At 37.2% G+C, this 18,092-nt stretch overlaps 2 protein-coding genes across 4 annotated transcripts in view; both read left to right on the top strand.

The window, feature by feature from the left end:
• The window catches only part of kirrel1a (kirre like nephrin family adhesion molecule 1a), a 34,325-nt gene extending 30,926 nt beyond the window's left edge, over positions 1–3,399 (top strand). For all 3 annotated transcript variants that reach the window (XM_030161709.1, XM_030161710.1, XM_030161708.1), the window contains exon 15: positions 771–3,399. In XM_030161709.1, the coding sequence (XP_030017569.1) occupies positions 771–1,433 (663 nt within the window). In that variant the 3' untranslated portion in view covers positions 1,434–3,399. The remainder of the gene's footprint in view (positions 1–770) is intronic.
• A 693-nt stretch (positions 3,400–4,092) lies between these two features.
• Positions 4,093–17,930, top strand: ndufs2 (NADH:ubiquinone oxidoreductase core subunit S2). The gene is made up of 14 exons (XM_030161712.1): positions 4,093–4,235; positions 5,011–5,114; positions 6,381–6,571; positions 7,544–7,664; positions 10,691–10,803; positions 10,881–10,955; positions 11,234–11,311; positions 11,402–11,487; positions 12,553–12,672; positions 13,642–13,771; positions 14,090–14,185; positions 16,283–16,366; positions 16,790–16,847; positions 17,716–17,930. Exons 1-14 carry the CDS (start codon positions 4,129–4,131, stop codon positions 17,751–17,753), a joined length of 1,401 nt encoding a protein of 466 aa, XP_030017572.1. The 5' UTR covers positions 4,093–4,128; the 3' UTR covers positions 17,754–17,930.
• Positions 17,931–18,092: the final 162 nt, after the last annotated feature.

The raw sequence follows: 18,092 nt of genomic DNA, 5'->3' as shown, positions 1-18,092 counted from the left end.
TTCATAATTAAATGATGTTGCGCTGCAGGATTTCACCCATTTCACTAATTTAAATGTTAAAAAGTTTAATGTGAAAATAAGATCTTTATAAAGCCTATATAATTACATAATACACCAGATACATGCATTAGGGTACAGTATTTGTGGATCACATGCTGTGAATTTGCTTTGAGATAGAGGGGCTATGTGTTTGCATATTTTACGGCGTATTTGTTCCGTGACTTGATTTATATGCATACTTGAAAAGGTCTGATCTTAGCTCAAGCCGCTGAGTCACAAAATGAAGGAAGCAAATTGCCTTTACAATGGCGTCATAATGAAACTGGACCTGAATGCAGCTCCAGGCTTGCAGACCATGACTTTTGACCCTTTCCCAAAAAACATTGTAATGTGATTTAAGATGATGAGACGAGATAGAAATTGATTTATGCAGAAGGAAATCATTGCATATATTTTGCCTAAATAGATCATTTAGAGCAACATAAGAATCATTGTTGTTTTAAATAATAAGAACTAAAATTGTATGGTAAAAAATGAAGATAAATTAAGTCCAAAATATGTAAATTAAGACAGTGGAAAGAAAAACAGGGTAGTTTACAGGTGGGGCAGAAAGACAATGACGAAATAATATAACTGTTTTTCCTTCGTAAAGCACTTCGCCTTGTGTATGAATGGTGCTATATAAATAAATTTGCCTTGCCTGTTTTTGACATGAAGTGGGATTTCAAGGACTATTTTGACTTTGTTTTGTGTTCCGCCCACTGCTCCAGGACCCCACCAATGGCTACTACAATGTACGAGCGTCCACCCACGATGAAGGCCGGCCTGCCTCCCGCTCCACCATGCACTACTCCGACTACCGTTCCCCGGCAGGAACACCAGGAGGCGCTGCATCCATCAGCAGTAGTGCAGGCGGCTCAGGAGCCACAGCCAGTGGAGGCGCCCCCGGTCCTCCAGGCCCTCTCACCTCCCCAGGCCGTCCCCAGGCCTGTTATGACCCCAGACCCCCCTCTAGATTGTCCCACATCAGCTACGCCCAGTTCAACACATTCACCCGTGGGGGCCAGAGCCAGCAGCCCCCCACTAACCCTGCCCCTCCAGCCAGCGACTTCCCAGGAGACTGCAGCCTCCTAGACTCCACTTCCCAGCTGGCCTATGACAACTACGGATATCCCTCGCATTACCAGACCTACCGCATGGGTTTCGCCCCATCCAGCCTGGCCCCGCTGGAGGCCGGCCCATCCTATGAGATGTATGGGGTGGGATCTGGGGTGGGAGGCCCTGGAGTCGGGGTGGGTCCTGGGGGTCCCGCTCCCTCGGGATCAGAGACTGGACTAGGGAAATACGGCAGCTCCACTCGCTTCTCCTACACCTCACAACACTCTGACTACTCCCACAGCAGACACACACAGAGGATGCAGACTCATGTGTGAGACAGAAAGACGCATTAATACCTCACCGTCTTAGCCGAGCATGAGGAAGCATCTTATAAATAGCGTTACACCTAAAAAAACACAGAATCACACATTATCACACACAAAAAAGAACACACCTTATCAAACACAAATACCACTACAGATTTACACAAAAACACCACACACACCCATGCACAGAGTCAGAAGACCATGCCCATGAGACAGGGAGGGTATGAGAAACGCAGAGGCACTGAGAGAGAAAAAGAGACGAGTGGAAAAGAAGGAGTCTTAGTGAGACAGGGAAGGGAAATTCCACACAATTTTGAATTCCCTCACTCCCAATGTGTTTGTATATGTGAGCTCTGAAAGAGCGGACAGCGCAAGTCACAATCAAGACTGGGAAAGAGAGCAAGAACCTGAGAGAAGATCACAGATCTTTGGAGCCCATAGCCTTTGCTATGATTTGACATTGTAAATGATGAGAGCGAACGTCTTAAGGCAAAACTGTCAAAAAAAAAACAAAACTGACTGTCAGTATGGTACATGAAGATCGGGAGAAACCTCAACCAGTGGAAGTCATTTCTGGCCGCCATATTATTTTTTAATTTGTATTATTATTTTTATTTTCATTTTTTGCTGGTTGTCTATCTCAATGATCGTAGAGCACATATATATATTTAGTATCCCAAAATGCCTCCATGTACAGTGGCACATACCATCAAGCCAGTCAACTGTCGTGGGGGGAGTGTGTTGGGGTTGGGGTTGGGGTGGGGTTGGGAAGGGTTTCATCATTTTGCACTGCATCTACAGTATTCATGCTTAGACATCCCGTATATCTGTGTAATGTCCTCTTTTTATTTGCACACCTGACTAGAGCTTTGTATTCTATTTTTTAACATTACAGAATTATTTTTGTCAATGTAAAACATGTAATGTGTGTGTATGGACCAAAAGTTTGAACGTGAGCGCACATAACTCAGGCCTTTACCTGAGTGATATCCACTGAGTCAGAGGGAACTGTGCCAACAGAGGAGCCTGAATTCCTTTTCTAAAAGGTTGGGAGGATTCAGGACATATTTCAAATCAGAAGGTATATCAGTGTATAAAAGAAACCTAGTGCCAAGTGTTCATGTTGTTCTTCACCTTAGACCATGTACGTATATGCAGTAGAAGCTCCTTCTATTGGCGACTGTTGCTTAACAAACCAGGCTCGGGGCTTTTGAGTCATTCCCAGACATTTTTGTAGGCTGGAGACTTTTTCTCTGAGCTCTTAACTACAAGCCTGGTGCAGACAGAGAGAAAAAACACAGGATGTTGGGTTTAGAACTGAGTGGCCTTATAGGGGAACATGTCGTACATTTCCATTTTGAATCATTCCTCATCGTCTGTCTGCCAAATGGCCAGAGGAGAATGTGTATGGAGAGGTTCAATGAAGGCTTGTCCACAATATTGACATGTAGTAGTGTATGACTTTGCGTGTGTGGGTGTGCAAGTGTGTGTGTGTGAGAGAGAGAGAGGTCAAGAGGGAGTGTGTGGGCGTTGGCACACACATCGATTTGTACAGTGTGTTTGTATAGATGTGTGTATGAGAAACATACTGTAAACACGCACTTGAGAGTGTGTGCGTTGATGGCATGCATGTCTGTGTGTATACAGTATGTGTGCGTGTGCATGTCTGTGTCTAAGTGTGCGGATGTGAGTTTCAGTATACTGTATGTCCATATCATTTCTCTCACAATCCTGTTACAGTACTTTTATACCTCTGGTAGGACTGTATCCTGTATTATTGTGTCTTTGAATTTAGAAAAATCCAATGTTTATCTTATTGTACTGTTCTTCGTAGCAGAGAAAACTGTTCAAAAGATGTACAACGAACGTTATCAAACTCTCATTTTTTAATTTCATTATCTTCAATATTTTTTAAAAATGGTATGTAATTATTTTTCCACAGTATTACATAAATAAAAGCACTGTTTTTTATAAACCCTGTGTTTCTAATTCTTGTTTGGAAAGCAGTTTATTATTTGGACATGCACTAGTAGGACATGCACTAGTAGGAGGCCAAATTCAAAATTTTTATTTTTTATTTTTAATAAAGAATGATATCAAGGTGTCTTCAATATGCTACTAATTTTATGATTTATTTACTGTACATATTTATTTTACTAAAGAAATGCTGGCTTACAAGTTTCATAAGAGCTTGATGAGTAGTTAAAAGGAGGACAGGTCATCATTGCTTGCCAAAGGGTATTTGCTTTTTCACAATGCTATAATGGTTCACTAAATGCTTTTATTATCCAGGTCAATTTTGTTCATGTAGCTCCAAATCATAACAAAAATCACCTCAAAACACTTAGTCTTAATATGTAGAAACATTTAGTAATGTTGTATTTTTATTTATTAATTTTTTTACAAGGTAAAGACAAGGGGTAAACAACAACAAAGTTATTACGTATTGTCTGCTAATGGTTAATAAAAATAAATAAATAAAAAAAAACCTATTAGCAATTGTTTTCTGTCTTAGGAGCATAATGAGCTCTTCTCTTTCATAACTTAGTTCCACATAAATGCTCACAGTTGACCGATAGGTGGCAGACACACACACACACACACACACACACACACACACATACACATACAGACGCAGAGCCTCTAAAACCACAAAAGAAGAAACTAGTCGACGTCATTGGCCATAGATTGCGTGACAGCCAAGATGGCGGCCACAATGTTGAGGTCGCTTTCTATGCTAGGACGTCCTTCAACAAAATTAATACTTAATAACAATTTGCTGAGTCCCAGCTGCACTGTCCTGCAAAACAGGTAAGATGTCAAAAAGACAAAACGTGACATTCTAAGCGGTCTTTAGCGTATTACAGCTTACTTAAGGATATGTACTTACTAATGCTAAGGTTAGCAGAATGCTAATTAGCCGACTTTGCAACCTAATAACAACGTGAATCGCCTGCTATTATGAATATTTACTGTGTAAATAGAATACCGTACCAGACAGTATTTGCAGTTGTGTTACATGACGCGTGTTTACAGTGAAACCTGGTGTTTATTGTCGATATTACCCTTATAGTCGGTGTGTCATGGTGTTAACTAACAGGCTGTTTGCATCTTCTGTAATAGCTGCAAAGCCAACCGGTGCTTGAAGAGACGAGAGGCAATTTATGTAGTTTCATTATTGTGTATTATTTAACGTATATTTACAAGTATGGCCTAAATCTCTGCTACTGTTATGTCTTGTACTTGTGTTTAGCAGCCTTGTGTTTGTATGAAATTATAAGCTAATGTTAGCTTTATTTACATGAAACACAGGTTGTTTGTTGGTGTATATGTAACATATTTTAACAAGTACAAGGAATATTTTGATCTGTTTGTACATCAACCAAATCAGATTAGTACATGCCAACCACAGTGTAACCTACCCAGATCATTGTCCTTTCTAAATACCAGTCCATATCCTGACATGTATCTAAGCCTTGTCCATATAATACAGTACTGTTTTGGAAATTACAAGGTGTATAACTTTGGGTTTAGTTGAACGCTTATTTAGTTGTTCAGCCCCTCACATGTGTCCATGTCTTTACAGGAAGAAACAATGGCAGCCAGATGTGGAGTGGTCTGAGCAATTTTCAGGGGCAGTAATGTACCCCACTACCCTTAATGAGAAGTGGACCCCACCCCCATGGAATGGTACCTGTCAAAACATTGTATAATACAGTCTACTAATAACAATCCATTGTTCTTTAAAATAAAAGACACACCAGGTGCAGCTTTTTTGTTAGCATGTCTGATGTGTTAAGTACCATACAGTAACAACATAAACTCAGCTTTCCTAAATGGTAGGTTGTGATCCAAAAGCGAGTTGCTGACTTGTTTCTGCATGGATTGCAGAGTGTATGCTTATAAAAACAAACATTTCATTGGTTATTGTAACTCTAAATGCTAGCTGATTACAGGCTTTTGTTTTTGACAGACATGCTTCAAGGGTGTAGTTAAAACCAGGGTAAAGCAGACATTGATTGAAGATGACAGACTAAGTTTACATTTTTATTGGGGGGAGTAATATAGCACAAATAACCCTAAACTGAAACACACACTGTTTTCATTTAACAATGTGTCTTAGTGAAAACAGCCAGTTTTGTAGGCCTTACTTTGTATACAAACACAGACATATGAGGGCCGTTCAATAAGTTCATGGCCTCACCCAGAACAGAACAACACAGACTGATAATTTATATTTTATTTTTCAACATAATCTCCATTTACAGCAATGCACTTGGTCCATCGATGTTCAAGCATCACTATCCCATCACGAAAGAATGTAACATCCTGTATTATAACAACCAGTATTTCTGGGTGAGCCCATGAACTTATTGAACAGCCCTCGTACAGTTGTGATATTTAACTATGGATGGCTGTTCTTGTATAGATTTCAATCACATACACTCCTGATCAAAATTTTAAGACCAGTTATAAATTGCAACATTGCACTGTTGGATCTTAAGGTTCTAAGTAGAGTTTAAGAATACAAAAAGAAGAAATGGGAGTGAGACAAAAAAAAATTGAATAAGCAATTTATTGAAAACAACAATTTTTATACTTAGAACCTTCTTAAGATCCAACAGTGCAAAGTGTAAATTCTTGTACGTTTTTAACTGATCTTAAAATTTTGATCAGGTGTGTAACTCACTGCACCTGTAAGAAGAACTGCATAAAAATTAGAAACCTAAATCTACACTACCCTCTTTAAATTGCTGACATTTTCCTTTTTTAACATAACATCCAGTAAACTGCATTACCTTTTGCCTTATCAGCTTGCCCTAGCATCAGATAAGACGTGCGGCTCGTCAAATCAGTGCGTTTTACTGTGCCAGCTTCTGATCTTTTGATGTGAGATATTCAATTCATTTCTCATAATAAATTCATTTATATTCTATTCTTCTCTTGTCCCTCCAGATGCAGATGCTCCTAAAGAGAAGGACGTGTCCAACCTGACGATCAACTTTGGCCCCCAGCATCCTGCGGCTCATGGTGTGCTGCGTCTCGTCATGGAGCTCAGTGGAGAGTCTGTTAAGAAATGTGACCCCCATATTGGCCTGCTTCACCGTGGCACAGAGAAGCTTATTGAGTACAAGACCTACTTGCAGGTATTGACCAAACTGCATGTTTGTGAGTGTTGATTTGAGGGAAAATCACATAGGCAATTTAGCAGGTTGTAGATTACCACTTACCCTGTTGAAATGCAATGAGCAATTTAACTAAATAGATACTTACAAGTTTTAATTTCATTTTGTCAAGGCTAAATGACAACTGAATTCATCTTAAGAGATCAGTAAAATGAATCTAAATCTCTAGTATTGTAATGACTTCAATGTACCCTACCAGATTTAATTACTTTATGCAAACAAGTGTTTGAAACCTGGCATGTGCAATGAAAAACCTTAACAACAATTATCTAAACCAGGCAGCATGACTGTCACCACATTTCTACCAGTAACACTGGTTACTGTTAACCATTAATAGTTAAGATTAATACAGCAGAAACAAAGACCAGAATGTGTTGATTTTAAAGTACAACCACTTAACCAAATCATAAGCAAAGCATGTAAATGACAAAAAAGTTTGGATTATTCTTTGTGGATGTAACTGCTGTAACCGCAATTTAATTGCGTAATTTTTCCTAGTAACTGCAGTGGTTTACAATCACATTTATTTTGTAATTTGATTATTCAATATTGTCATGTAATTAGTTACTCCACAACACTGGGCTGTAGGGAAGGTGGTTGAGACAGGAACTGCAGAAACAGTGGTATGGGCTTAGAAACGTCACAGTGGTCATTTCCCCAACAGTAAATTACAACACATTTCATTGTAAAATATCTGCTATTTTTGTATTCAGCCTAAGATACTATAAATTAATACTAAATTACCTGAATTGCTCAAGTCACCTTCTAAACTCTTCATGGCAAACTTAAATACTTGACGTCAACAAATGTGATGATCCTTCATCACATTTGTTTGAACTTTGAAAGAAAGGGTTCAGAAATTCGTCATGGGTTACATCATTTTTGGAAGTCCCTTGCGCAGCACACTTAAGTTCCTCTTTCTTCCCGCTGTAGGCTCTGCCCTACTTCGATCGTCTTGACTATGTTTCCATGATGTGCAATGAGGAGGCGTACTCTCTGGCTGTGGAGAAGCTACTCAACATTCAAGCTCCACCCCGTGCACAATGGATTAGAGGTACACATCAGAAGTAATCATGTCACTGGCCTGCAGTTATTTGGAAATGATCTACTCTGGATGTATGTAGAGCATTAAAAACAGAAGTTTCAGTGAAAAATCAGCTTCTATAAACCACTGTGGTAGTATTTAATGTGACCTCGTGTTGCAGTTAATATGTCTTTAACCCTTTTGTTTAGACAATATGAGATTTATTGCATTAATTTTCAGATATTTTCTGTCAGGCTTCATTCAACACATAAGATGTTTGAGCTGCCTCTTGTCATGGGGTCACTCTAAATGATGACTTCAATCTTTAGAAAACATTCAGTTTTATGTGTGTCTTTTAAGGCTCTGCACATATTTTCTGTGTATTCTTGTATCTGAAGGAAAGAGAATGAGAAACAAATACATATGTTTATTTCAACTCTACAAAAATAACAAAGCTCAAGATAACCCTAGGACTTTTGTACAGTAATGTGTGTGTGTATATACAGGGTGGGGAAGCAAAATTTACAATGAACATTTAGTTGTTTTTTCTCAGCAGGCACTACGTCAATTGTTTTGAAACCAAATATATATTGATGTCATAATCATACCTAACACTATTATCCATACCTTTTCAGAAACTTTTGCCCATATGAGTAATCAGGAAAGCAAACGTCAAAGAGTGTGTGATTTGCTGAATGCACTCGTCACACCAAAGGAGATTTCAAAAATAGTTGGAGTGTCCATAAAGACTGTTTATAATGTAAAGAAGAGAATGACTATGAGCAAAACTATTACGAGAAAGTCTGGAAGTGGAGGAAGCAACAAAAAACGTACCAAAGCTTTTATTAAAGCTCTCAAATCCAAAATCTTAAAGGATCCAACCAAATCCATGAGAAAAATGGCAATTGAACTTGAGGTAGACAACAAGACCATTAGAAATGCAGTAAAATATGATTTGAAGTTAAAATCTTACACAAGAACACCAAAACACTTGTTGACGACAGCAACAAATCCAACTTTAGCAATTTTTGGGAATCATGTTTATGGCCGCCTTCTAGCCCAGATCTAAACCCTCTGGATTATGCTGTTTGGGGCATTTTAGAACATGCTACCAATAGAACATCACACAGCAATGTCGACTTTCTTAAAGATACTATTAAAGAAGAATGGGAGAAGTTGTCACCCGAATATTTGAGGAACACTTGCGCAAGTTTCAGGAAGTGTGTGAAGGCAGTTATTGAGAAAGAAGGAGGACACATAGAATAAAAACATTTTCTATTATGTCAATTTTCTTGTGGCAAATAAATTCTCATGACTTTCAATAAACTAATTGGTCATACACTGTCTTTCAATCCCTGCCTCAAAATATTGTAAATTTTGCTTCCCCACCCTGTGTGTGTGTGTGTGTGTGTGTGTGTGTGTGTATATATATATATATATATGTGTGTGTGTGTGTGTGTGTATTGTAATAGATCAATAAATCATACACTAGAAGAAATCTGAATGTATTTGAATGCAAACAGTGATATGAAATGGAACTGGAGCTCAGAGACAAATATTCCTTTTCATTTAGAAAAGAAAAATCCCTAATTTATTCATAGAATTACACATTTTTACCCAAATCTTTATTTTGAAAATGGTAGCAAACTAAAACTTTTGACTTATTTTTTCTTTAGTGGTCACGCAAATTTGACAAAGGCCGTTTCTCAATACCAAGAACGCAGAGTACGGTCTTGCGAACTTGGCGAGTACAGTCTTAGTAAGAACGGTCTCAGAGAACATACTTCCTTAGAACGCAAGTCTCTCTGTAATTGGAATGGCTGCATACTTGTGAACTTTCCTCCCTGTGTCTGCCATATTTCCATCATCGGCTCCCTAACGTATTTCCCTCAAATCACCACAATGTCACTCGATTTCATTTCAATACTTTTGTATTAGTATTTACATGTCATTTATATATTTTGTATATTTTTCAAAACTGTAATACATTTCGTTGGCCGAGCCAGCGGGCTCACGACTACCTGGCTCCTGGCCAAGCCAGCGGTTTCACGGCCAGGCCGGGACAAACTGCATCTTGGGAATTATTTCCCAGCCAAGTCTACATGAGTCACCAACCAGTGCGTCCTTGGTTTAACCTAGCTGACAAGAACAACATCCGGGTATTTCATGGTTCTTGGTTTATGCAAACTTTGGCTGCGACTGATGATGTTTCACGAGAATGGAAGAACAGACAAGAATGCGTATTTAGAAACGGCCAAAGTCTCAATACTTGTATCCTGGGGGCATTTTTTAGAATTTAATGTAATTTTATCGGTAGTCCCATTGAGACGGCCAGTCTAATTTAGTAGAGCATTTTGCTTCTAGAGCAGTGCATTCTGAAAAAGGCTTGGGCCTGAATGAATATTATCAAATACTTTTTCAACCATTACTTAAAATACATTATGTTTCTGTCTTCAACAACCAGCCTGTTCTTATGTTATTGTAAAAATTGAAATTAAATGTGTCGTAATTCCAGTTTAGTTGGAATAACAGCCATAACATAAAATATGAAAAATATAAAGACTCTACTGAGAATTAATCATGTTCACTTCAGAGAAATAAATCATCTTAATTCAGTCCTGCTTGACATTCAGCCAGTTACTGAGGCAGACCAGTGTATCTACATTAACCATCATGTCTCATAAGTTTTTTGGCTTTCATTTGTCTTATCTCATCCTTTCTTTTCCTTCCCATCACAGCTCCACTGGGCTTGAGTTTCTTAAATATAGCTTGTGTAAATGCTGTTTTGATCAAATAACTTGGCTACTCAAAGGGGGGGCCTTGATTGTGAAGTTAATGTGAAAATTAACTTCCCATTCAAGGGATACAAAGGGACTGTAAAATGATAGGGAAAACAATCCTGTTCACAAAAAATATCTATGCATCATTAAAAATATATCTGAAATTTGATAAAGGAGATATGCTTTTTTTTTATCATGTTCTTATAGTTACTGTACGTTAAAGTGTTTTGGAGAACATTCCAAAGCTCAGTTCTGTACATTGACGTGTTTTTGCAGTGCTTTATGGGGAACTGACTCGCATCCTGAACCACATCATGGCCATCACCGCACACGCCCTGGACATTGGTGCCATGACCCCGTTCTTCTGGATGTTTGAGGAGAGAGAGAAGGTCAGGAGCAACAGAAACACTTCAGTGAAGGATTCCCTCCAATGTACATCTGTTGTTGACTTTTTTTTCCGTTTCAGATGTTTGAGTTCTATGAGCGAGTGTCTGGAGCCAGAATGCACGCTGCGTACGTCAGACCTGGTGGTGTTCACCAGGTAACAAATAATTAATGTTCTCTTTGAGCTCTGGAGTCAAATGTGACGATATGGACATGCCTTTTTTGCCTGTCATATTTATATCTTACATTTATTTTTTATTGAGAAATATTGCATTATTCAAGCAGACACTACAATGCAACAACTATTTTCAGCCATGTAAAGGCCCATAATACATGCACAGTCACTCCTTTCCAGATTCTCAAAATGATTTATGGTAAACAGAGTGCTATGAAGATGTCATTTTGCTGCTTTGTATCATGAAACATTTGTTTCAGGATTTGCCCCTGGGTTTGATGGATGACATCTACGAGTGGTGCAAGAATTTCTCCATTAGAATCGATGAAGTGGAAGAGGTCTGTGACTGTATAATGTAGATTTTTTTAAGTTTCCACCAGCATTACAGCAGTATGATAAAACAGACCTGTTGATTTTTCTTCTTACAGATGTTGACCAACAATCGTATTTGGAGAAATCGTACTATTGACATTGGTGTGGTAACTGCCGAGGAGGCCCTCAACTATGGATTCAGGTACGTCTTTGATATTCTTCAGCGTAAAATCTTACACAGCATAATGCCGAGAGAAAAACACTTGAAAACAAGTGTGTTCACATTCTTTCACTGTGCAGAATAATGTCTGTTCAGACTTTGACACTGTGAGAATGTTTTCACATTCATCTGCTGAGCTCAGCTCAAATCTGAATTTAAGGAGTTGACCTACGAGCAGGATTTGTGACATTGCGAACATTATGGAGCATGTGATCTAGTCTTATTTTACAAGTGCATGTGCAAACGTGATGCCATCACTAGTCGCTTTTCCATTGACCCTCAAATTGTGCAAATATAACTTGCGCATAAAAATTTACCGAATGGAAAATGACAATTTCAACAAAACTCAAATTTTTCGATTAAAAGGTTTTGTGCTGACAAGAGGTGGTTTTTCAAGCATAGCGAAATTGGTATATCATGCAAAACTGCAATGGAAAGATCTTTTTCCACAACTAGAGTCACATGAATAAAAAAAAAAACCCTGATGTTTAAGGACGTTTACAACAAGCAAAAAAGAAGAGAAACGTGGCATGGTATGTGTGGACACACCAGGAAACTGAATCATTTTTTATTTAGTACGAGATAGAGGAGTAATATATAATAATGAATATATCTGTAAATAAACATGATATTTACTTTCATCACCATGTTTATGGAATGACTTCTCATGTCATCTTGTGATAATAAACAAATCATCGCATTTGTGATTTAATGGAAAAACCGACATTAAGCACCCCTGTTTTTTCAACAATTAGTAAATATCGGTAAAGTTTTGTGCATATGTCCAATGGAAAAGCGACTAGTATCATGTACAGACAGTGGACTTTTACAAGAGCAGAATACATCTATTAAACAATATTTACATCTTAAGAGATTTGAGATTTATCAGTGCTGGATTTCAGTGACATGTCATTTCATGTTCAAACATTTTTATGGCAATTCTGTATTTAACACATATCTTTTCATCTTAAACCTGACTGGAGGAGATCTTTGAGAAGTCTAGTTCATTGTTTGTATTCACCACATGTGTCTTTGCTGCTCCAACAGTGGGGTGATGCTGAGAGGGTCAGGCATCAAGTGGGACCTGAGGAAATCGCAGCCGTACGACAAGTATGACGAGGTGGAGTTTGACGTCCCTATTGGAAGCAATGGAGACTGTTATGACAGGTGAGGAGATGTCTGTGAGAGAGAAATCATCACCGGCTAATATTTTTACAAACTGCAAGTTACACATAACAACCCGAATGTGACGTGTGGCCTTTCTTTTAATTCTGGGATCATTTTATCATTAGTGACATTTATGAATAAAAGCTAATTGCGATTCCCAGACACAAGACAAAAATATGGCACCTACATTTGCCAAAAAGCAGAACACTGGAAGATGAACGGGTTACAGATTACATCATTAAGAGTAGTGGAAAATGATGTTGAAATAGTGACATTCCATTTTATTTCATTGTGATATTTCATTGCTGATTATATAAACTGGAAACAGATACTACTATTATGCAAAATTAATTATGTGATCTTGTGATTAATAATAGTTGCAGTTCTAGTGATTTTTAGCTCACTGACCGATAGGCCATGAGCTATTTTGAAAGAGCTGTGTTTGGCGTTGTCTCCGTCAGCTATTTTCCGCCAACAGCTTCTTCTCTGAAACTACTGGTCGGATTCATTTCAAATTTTTTATGGAGCTTCCTTGGAACAATGTCTACAAAGTGTGTTCACAGTTTTGTGAAATTTAGACTTTGGGATTTATGACAAATTTTTGTAATATTAACAATTGACTTTTACTTCTAATGGGTCATATTTTAATGGCATATAACATGTAAATGGTTACAGATATCAATATAGTTCCTATTGAGCACTGATAGGAAGTCATATATAGATTTTCATTTAATTAACTGAGTTCTCCTCCAGTGAAAGAACCACCCACTTCTATTGGGAGATTGATTTCCAGCATCAGGACCTCAGGATTCTAACATAGCAGCAGAACCTGACAACCTCACAAATTCAAGTTATAATTGATTCGTGATTGAACATGATGATGAGATACAGGGTCCTTTTTTTGTGATGTACAGTGTTGTGGTCATCTATCTATCTGTAGCTCACCCTTTGTCCATATGTGTGCCCCAGGTATCTTTGCAGAGTGGAGGAGATGAGGCAGTCTCTTAGGATCATGCTCCAGGCTCTCAACAAGATGCCAGAAGGAGAGATTAAGGTGGATGACGCCAAGGTGGCCCCACCCAAGAGGTCTGAGATGAAGGTGAGCTGAGCGGAGACCTCACATCTCTTCCGTTAGACATGTTCTGTTTGCTTTGGTTCTGTGCAGTCGAATCATAAACCCTGCAGTCTCAAATCTTGTCAGTAGTGTGTTCATTAAATTTCAGAGCCTCACATTAACCTCTTTACAGAAATAGGCCTGTTCCTTAAAACACAACTTAATTTATCTGTACTAAAGGGACAAGCTCACCTCTAGGTTACCTCTCTTTTTTTTCCATCTGTCAACTTTTGGAGTCTTTTTAGGCTTATTTTCAGTACAGATGGAGCTGACTTAAAGACTTATGTGTTTGTTTCCTGCCAGATGTCGATGGAGTCTCTGATCCACCACTTTAAACTGTACACAGAGGGCTACCAGGTCCCTCCAGGAGCCACTTATACAGCTGTGGAAGCACCCAAGGTGAGGACAACAACAAATCATCTAATATTTTCTTCTTATACTGAAAAAAGTCTAATTATGACGAATATATACTTGAATGAAGGCCGAATTTATATAATAAAATAGACTATTTTTGTATTAGCAAATATTATGATAAATATAACATTTAAATTATTCATTTTTTCAGTTTTAGACAGTTGAAGGACTCATTTCTAGGGCAGTAATGATGCATCGAAATAATCGATTACACTTGAATGTGTAAATCGACAGCAATTAAAATGCGAGGTTTCCAACTGATTTAATGACACAAGTGTAGTTGAGCACAATATTTTTCTAATGACATGTAGATAATCTTATCGAGCGTTGAGAAAAATGGCGCCATCACAGATGTTTAAACTGAAATGTTTTTAGTTTTAATGTCCTGATCAAACACCGTCATCTTCTTGCTGTTAAAACGGTTCTGTGTAATTTATGGAGTTTGTAGCTTGTCTCTGAGTTTAATAAGTTCACATAAATACAATCAAAATATGTAATGAGAGATGATGCAGGTTGCTTATTTCATCACATTGGCTCAGAGCTTGATTAATGTATTCTCTTTTCATTTCACCAATAACGTTAGTCACAGTTCAGCTCAGTTCAGCATTTATATAAATAAACACAATAGACAGAAAGAGGAATAAGGACCAATGTCATGTTTGCGGTGGTTAAGTTTTACTTCAAGCACAAAATCATCAGATAACAAAGAACCATGCAACATGTCAAACAAAATTTTTGGCGCTCGAAAAGCAGTGGGAAGAAGTATAACTTATAGACTCCCACCCCCTTTTTACAAACTAATAATTAAATTAATCCCACTTCCTTTGCTTTGTTAACTCACTTTTAGAAATATATAGTCACCTCACACACAATCAGATTTACGTAATCAGCCTTTTCTGATATAAACTAGAATATTTGTAAACACTTAAATGTGGTAATGCAGAATTTCTAAGACGTGTGAGTAAAAGATGGTTAAACATGTATTAAATGAAATGCGTTCGAAATGTAATCAAATCTAATCAAAAGTGATTGTGATTTTGCGATTTAATGATTTATTCCGAACATGCAATGAAATTTAACATAAATGTGAACAAGCAGACAGAAATAATAATACAAATATCAACAATCATAACAATCTCAGACAGAAGAACAGCACAGTAGTTCCATTTACATGCCCGGAAAGTAATTGATTAAATTCGATAATTTTGAAGTCATCAAAACTCCGCTTCAGAAAAAATATCCTAATTGAAACAAAAGAATTCTTTAAACAGACACTTGTTTTAATGGCAAATGCATGTATAGAAGTTAGAAATAACAATGATAGACATTCTGATGATTTATAGCTAAGAATTAATTGAATAATCAATAGAGTAATCGATAAGGAAATATCCGTTACATACAGCCCTAGTTGCAGTTAAGTCACTTAGTTCCATTATTTCTCCTCTATTCTATTCTGATTTTGCTGCCTTTTGAAATATTAGATAATTAAATAAAATTAAAAAGTTTGTCAATGCTAAGGAATGGTTTCAGTGCATTTATCATGAGCTGTTTATACCATTTATGTAAATCTTGAAAACAGAGAGATGTTATTGAGTCTAGTAAAAAAAAGTACTAAATAATCCGCAGCAACAAAACTTCATACAAAATTCGTGAATAGATTTAAATGTTAAAATATTACCTGGAGCTTTAGTAAATGTATAATGTGAATTAAACTTTGTTACCATGAAGCTAATATTCAGCAAGTTTGTGGAGTTAAGTTGGTTTTATTAAATATTTAGTCTGTATTAATGGCAGTGGATTTTAGATTTGAAATTACAGAGCAATAGCTTATGTCATATTGATTTGTTTAACCAGTGGCCATGTTTTTATGTTTTTAATCAGTCAACAGCTTAATAACGTTAGAGAAGAAACTAAACTCTGCTTTTTCTGTGTCAGTTGATTCTTTTTCTAATGCAACTTTTGAGTCTTGTATTATTTAGTCACATTCATTAATGGAGAAGCCGTGGTTGTACTTCGGGGAACTCTTGTGGTGTAATTATGCGTACTAGATTGTATTTATGTGTGTGTGTGTGTGGTTCACAGGGAGAGTTCGGTGTTTACTTGGTATCAGACGGCTCCAGCAGACCCTATCGCTGCAAGATCAAAGCTCCTGGATTCGCTCACTTGGTGCGCACTTTCAACTTCACACGACACTGTGAAATATTAAGTACACCGGGTATCAATTATTCAGCACGTTTAACGGCTCGTCCTTAAGGCTACTTTTAGTTCATTAAGTGCGTTTTTAGGAGGTACTATAGAACCATTTTTAAAAGCACACATAAACTCTGCTCTTCCTCCTTCCTGCTCACTGGCTCATGGACTTAATGTTTAACGGAGTCATTTGAATTTTGGTCTTCAAGGCTAAAATGTCTCTTAAGTTGCATAAACAAACTATTAGAGGAGTAAGTGCATTAACTCCAGGCTATAATTCCATGAATTATGAATATTAACTTTTATATGAGCTCATCTGCCCTGGAATGCGCTAGCTGCTCTTCAGTCATTCTGAATGTTAATAAGTGTTTTTCTTCTTCTTTTTCTTCGTCTTTCTAGGCTGGTCTGGATAAAATGGCCAGAGGACACATGCTTGCTGATGTAGTGGCCATTATTGGTAAGAAAATGTTTTTTTTTTTTTTGGTTTTTTTTTTAGAAGTCCTTGGAAAATCATTTAACTCTTAAAGACCTAGACCTATTTTTGTGGCGACCTTTCCCAAGTTGTTCATCACCATTATTACTTTATCCTCTGCATTTTTCAAGGAGAAGCGAGTATTTTCTCATATTTAATTTACTGACAATGTAGATGTTCTTTTAGGAAACTCAAAGGTTATTATATTAAAACACAGAAAAGGGAAGAAAAATCATCTCATGGGTTTTACTGATGAATTAATGTTGAGTCTCTGGACATGCAAAAGCTGAGAAACTGCATTTTATCATAATTATTTACATGCATTGATGGGATTAGTGGTTATTGGTAATTAAATATTTTTTAGATGAGTGGATGCTTTTGGTCACTGGCAGACGTTTGGGTCTTAGGGAGTTAAGCATACTGTTGAACATATTGTGTATACTTCAGCTACTGCATTATGTATTTGTTGTGGTTGAATGCTTAAACGAGGAAAAATGTATTATTTGATTGTTGTATTAAGTTAGTGATAAAGGTGTAAAAGCACTTGAGGGGTAGGATTAGATAAGTTTATACCTTCCTCCTACTCCTTTTCGACCATGCAAAATTCAGACTTGCACGTACTTAAAGATAGATTCTGTTCATTTAAATGTTTTTTTTTTTCTTTGTTTTGTCTTAATTTGCTTTGTTTTGTTTTGTTCTTTGCATGTTCAAAATAAATAAATAATAAATAAATAAATAAATAATGTTCCAGCCTTAGAAGAACAGAAAACTCATCATAGCACAGGTTCTAAAATGCTAAATGTTGATTTTCATGACGATGCACTGAAACCTTTCTTCTTTTTTTTTCTGACAGGTACACAGGACATAGTGTTCGGTGAAGTTGACCGTTAACGTAATGCTGCTCGTATGTGTGTTTTTTTTTTTTTTTTCTCATGAGAGAAGACAACATGTTTTAAGTCATGTTCTCTTCCTGTTCACTCTTCAGTGTAGTGACACCTTCGACATATGACTCTGCTTACAATCAATGTAAAATGTCCAAACAAACCTAATAAATATTTTATGACCCAACTGCAGAGGAGTATGTTGTATTTGTCATGGATGAATTGAGAAATGTTTTGTGCTTCTTTAAACTCTGCATTTCCTTTTGTTGTATTAAAACAAAGTGAAAAGCAGGTATTAAACATGAGTGCAGAGACAGACAGAGGCTGAGCTGGCATGTCCTTCCTCTGG

Source organism: Sphaeramia orbicularis, chromosome 18, assembly GCF_902148855.1.
Source record: "Sphaeramia orbicularis chromosome 18, fSphaOr1.1, whole genome shotgun sequence".
Classification (NCBI taxonomy): Eukaryota; Metazoa; Chordata; class Actinopteri; order Kurtiformes; family Apogonidae; genus Sphaeramia; species Sphaeramia orbicularis.
Note: the sequence above shows the minus strand (reverse complement) of the source record. Positions and strands in the feature narration are given on the sequence as shown.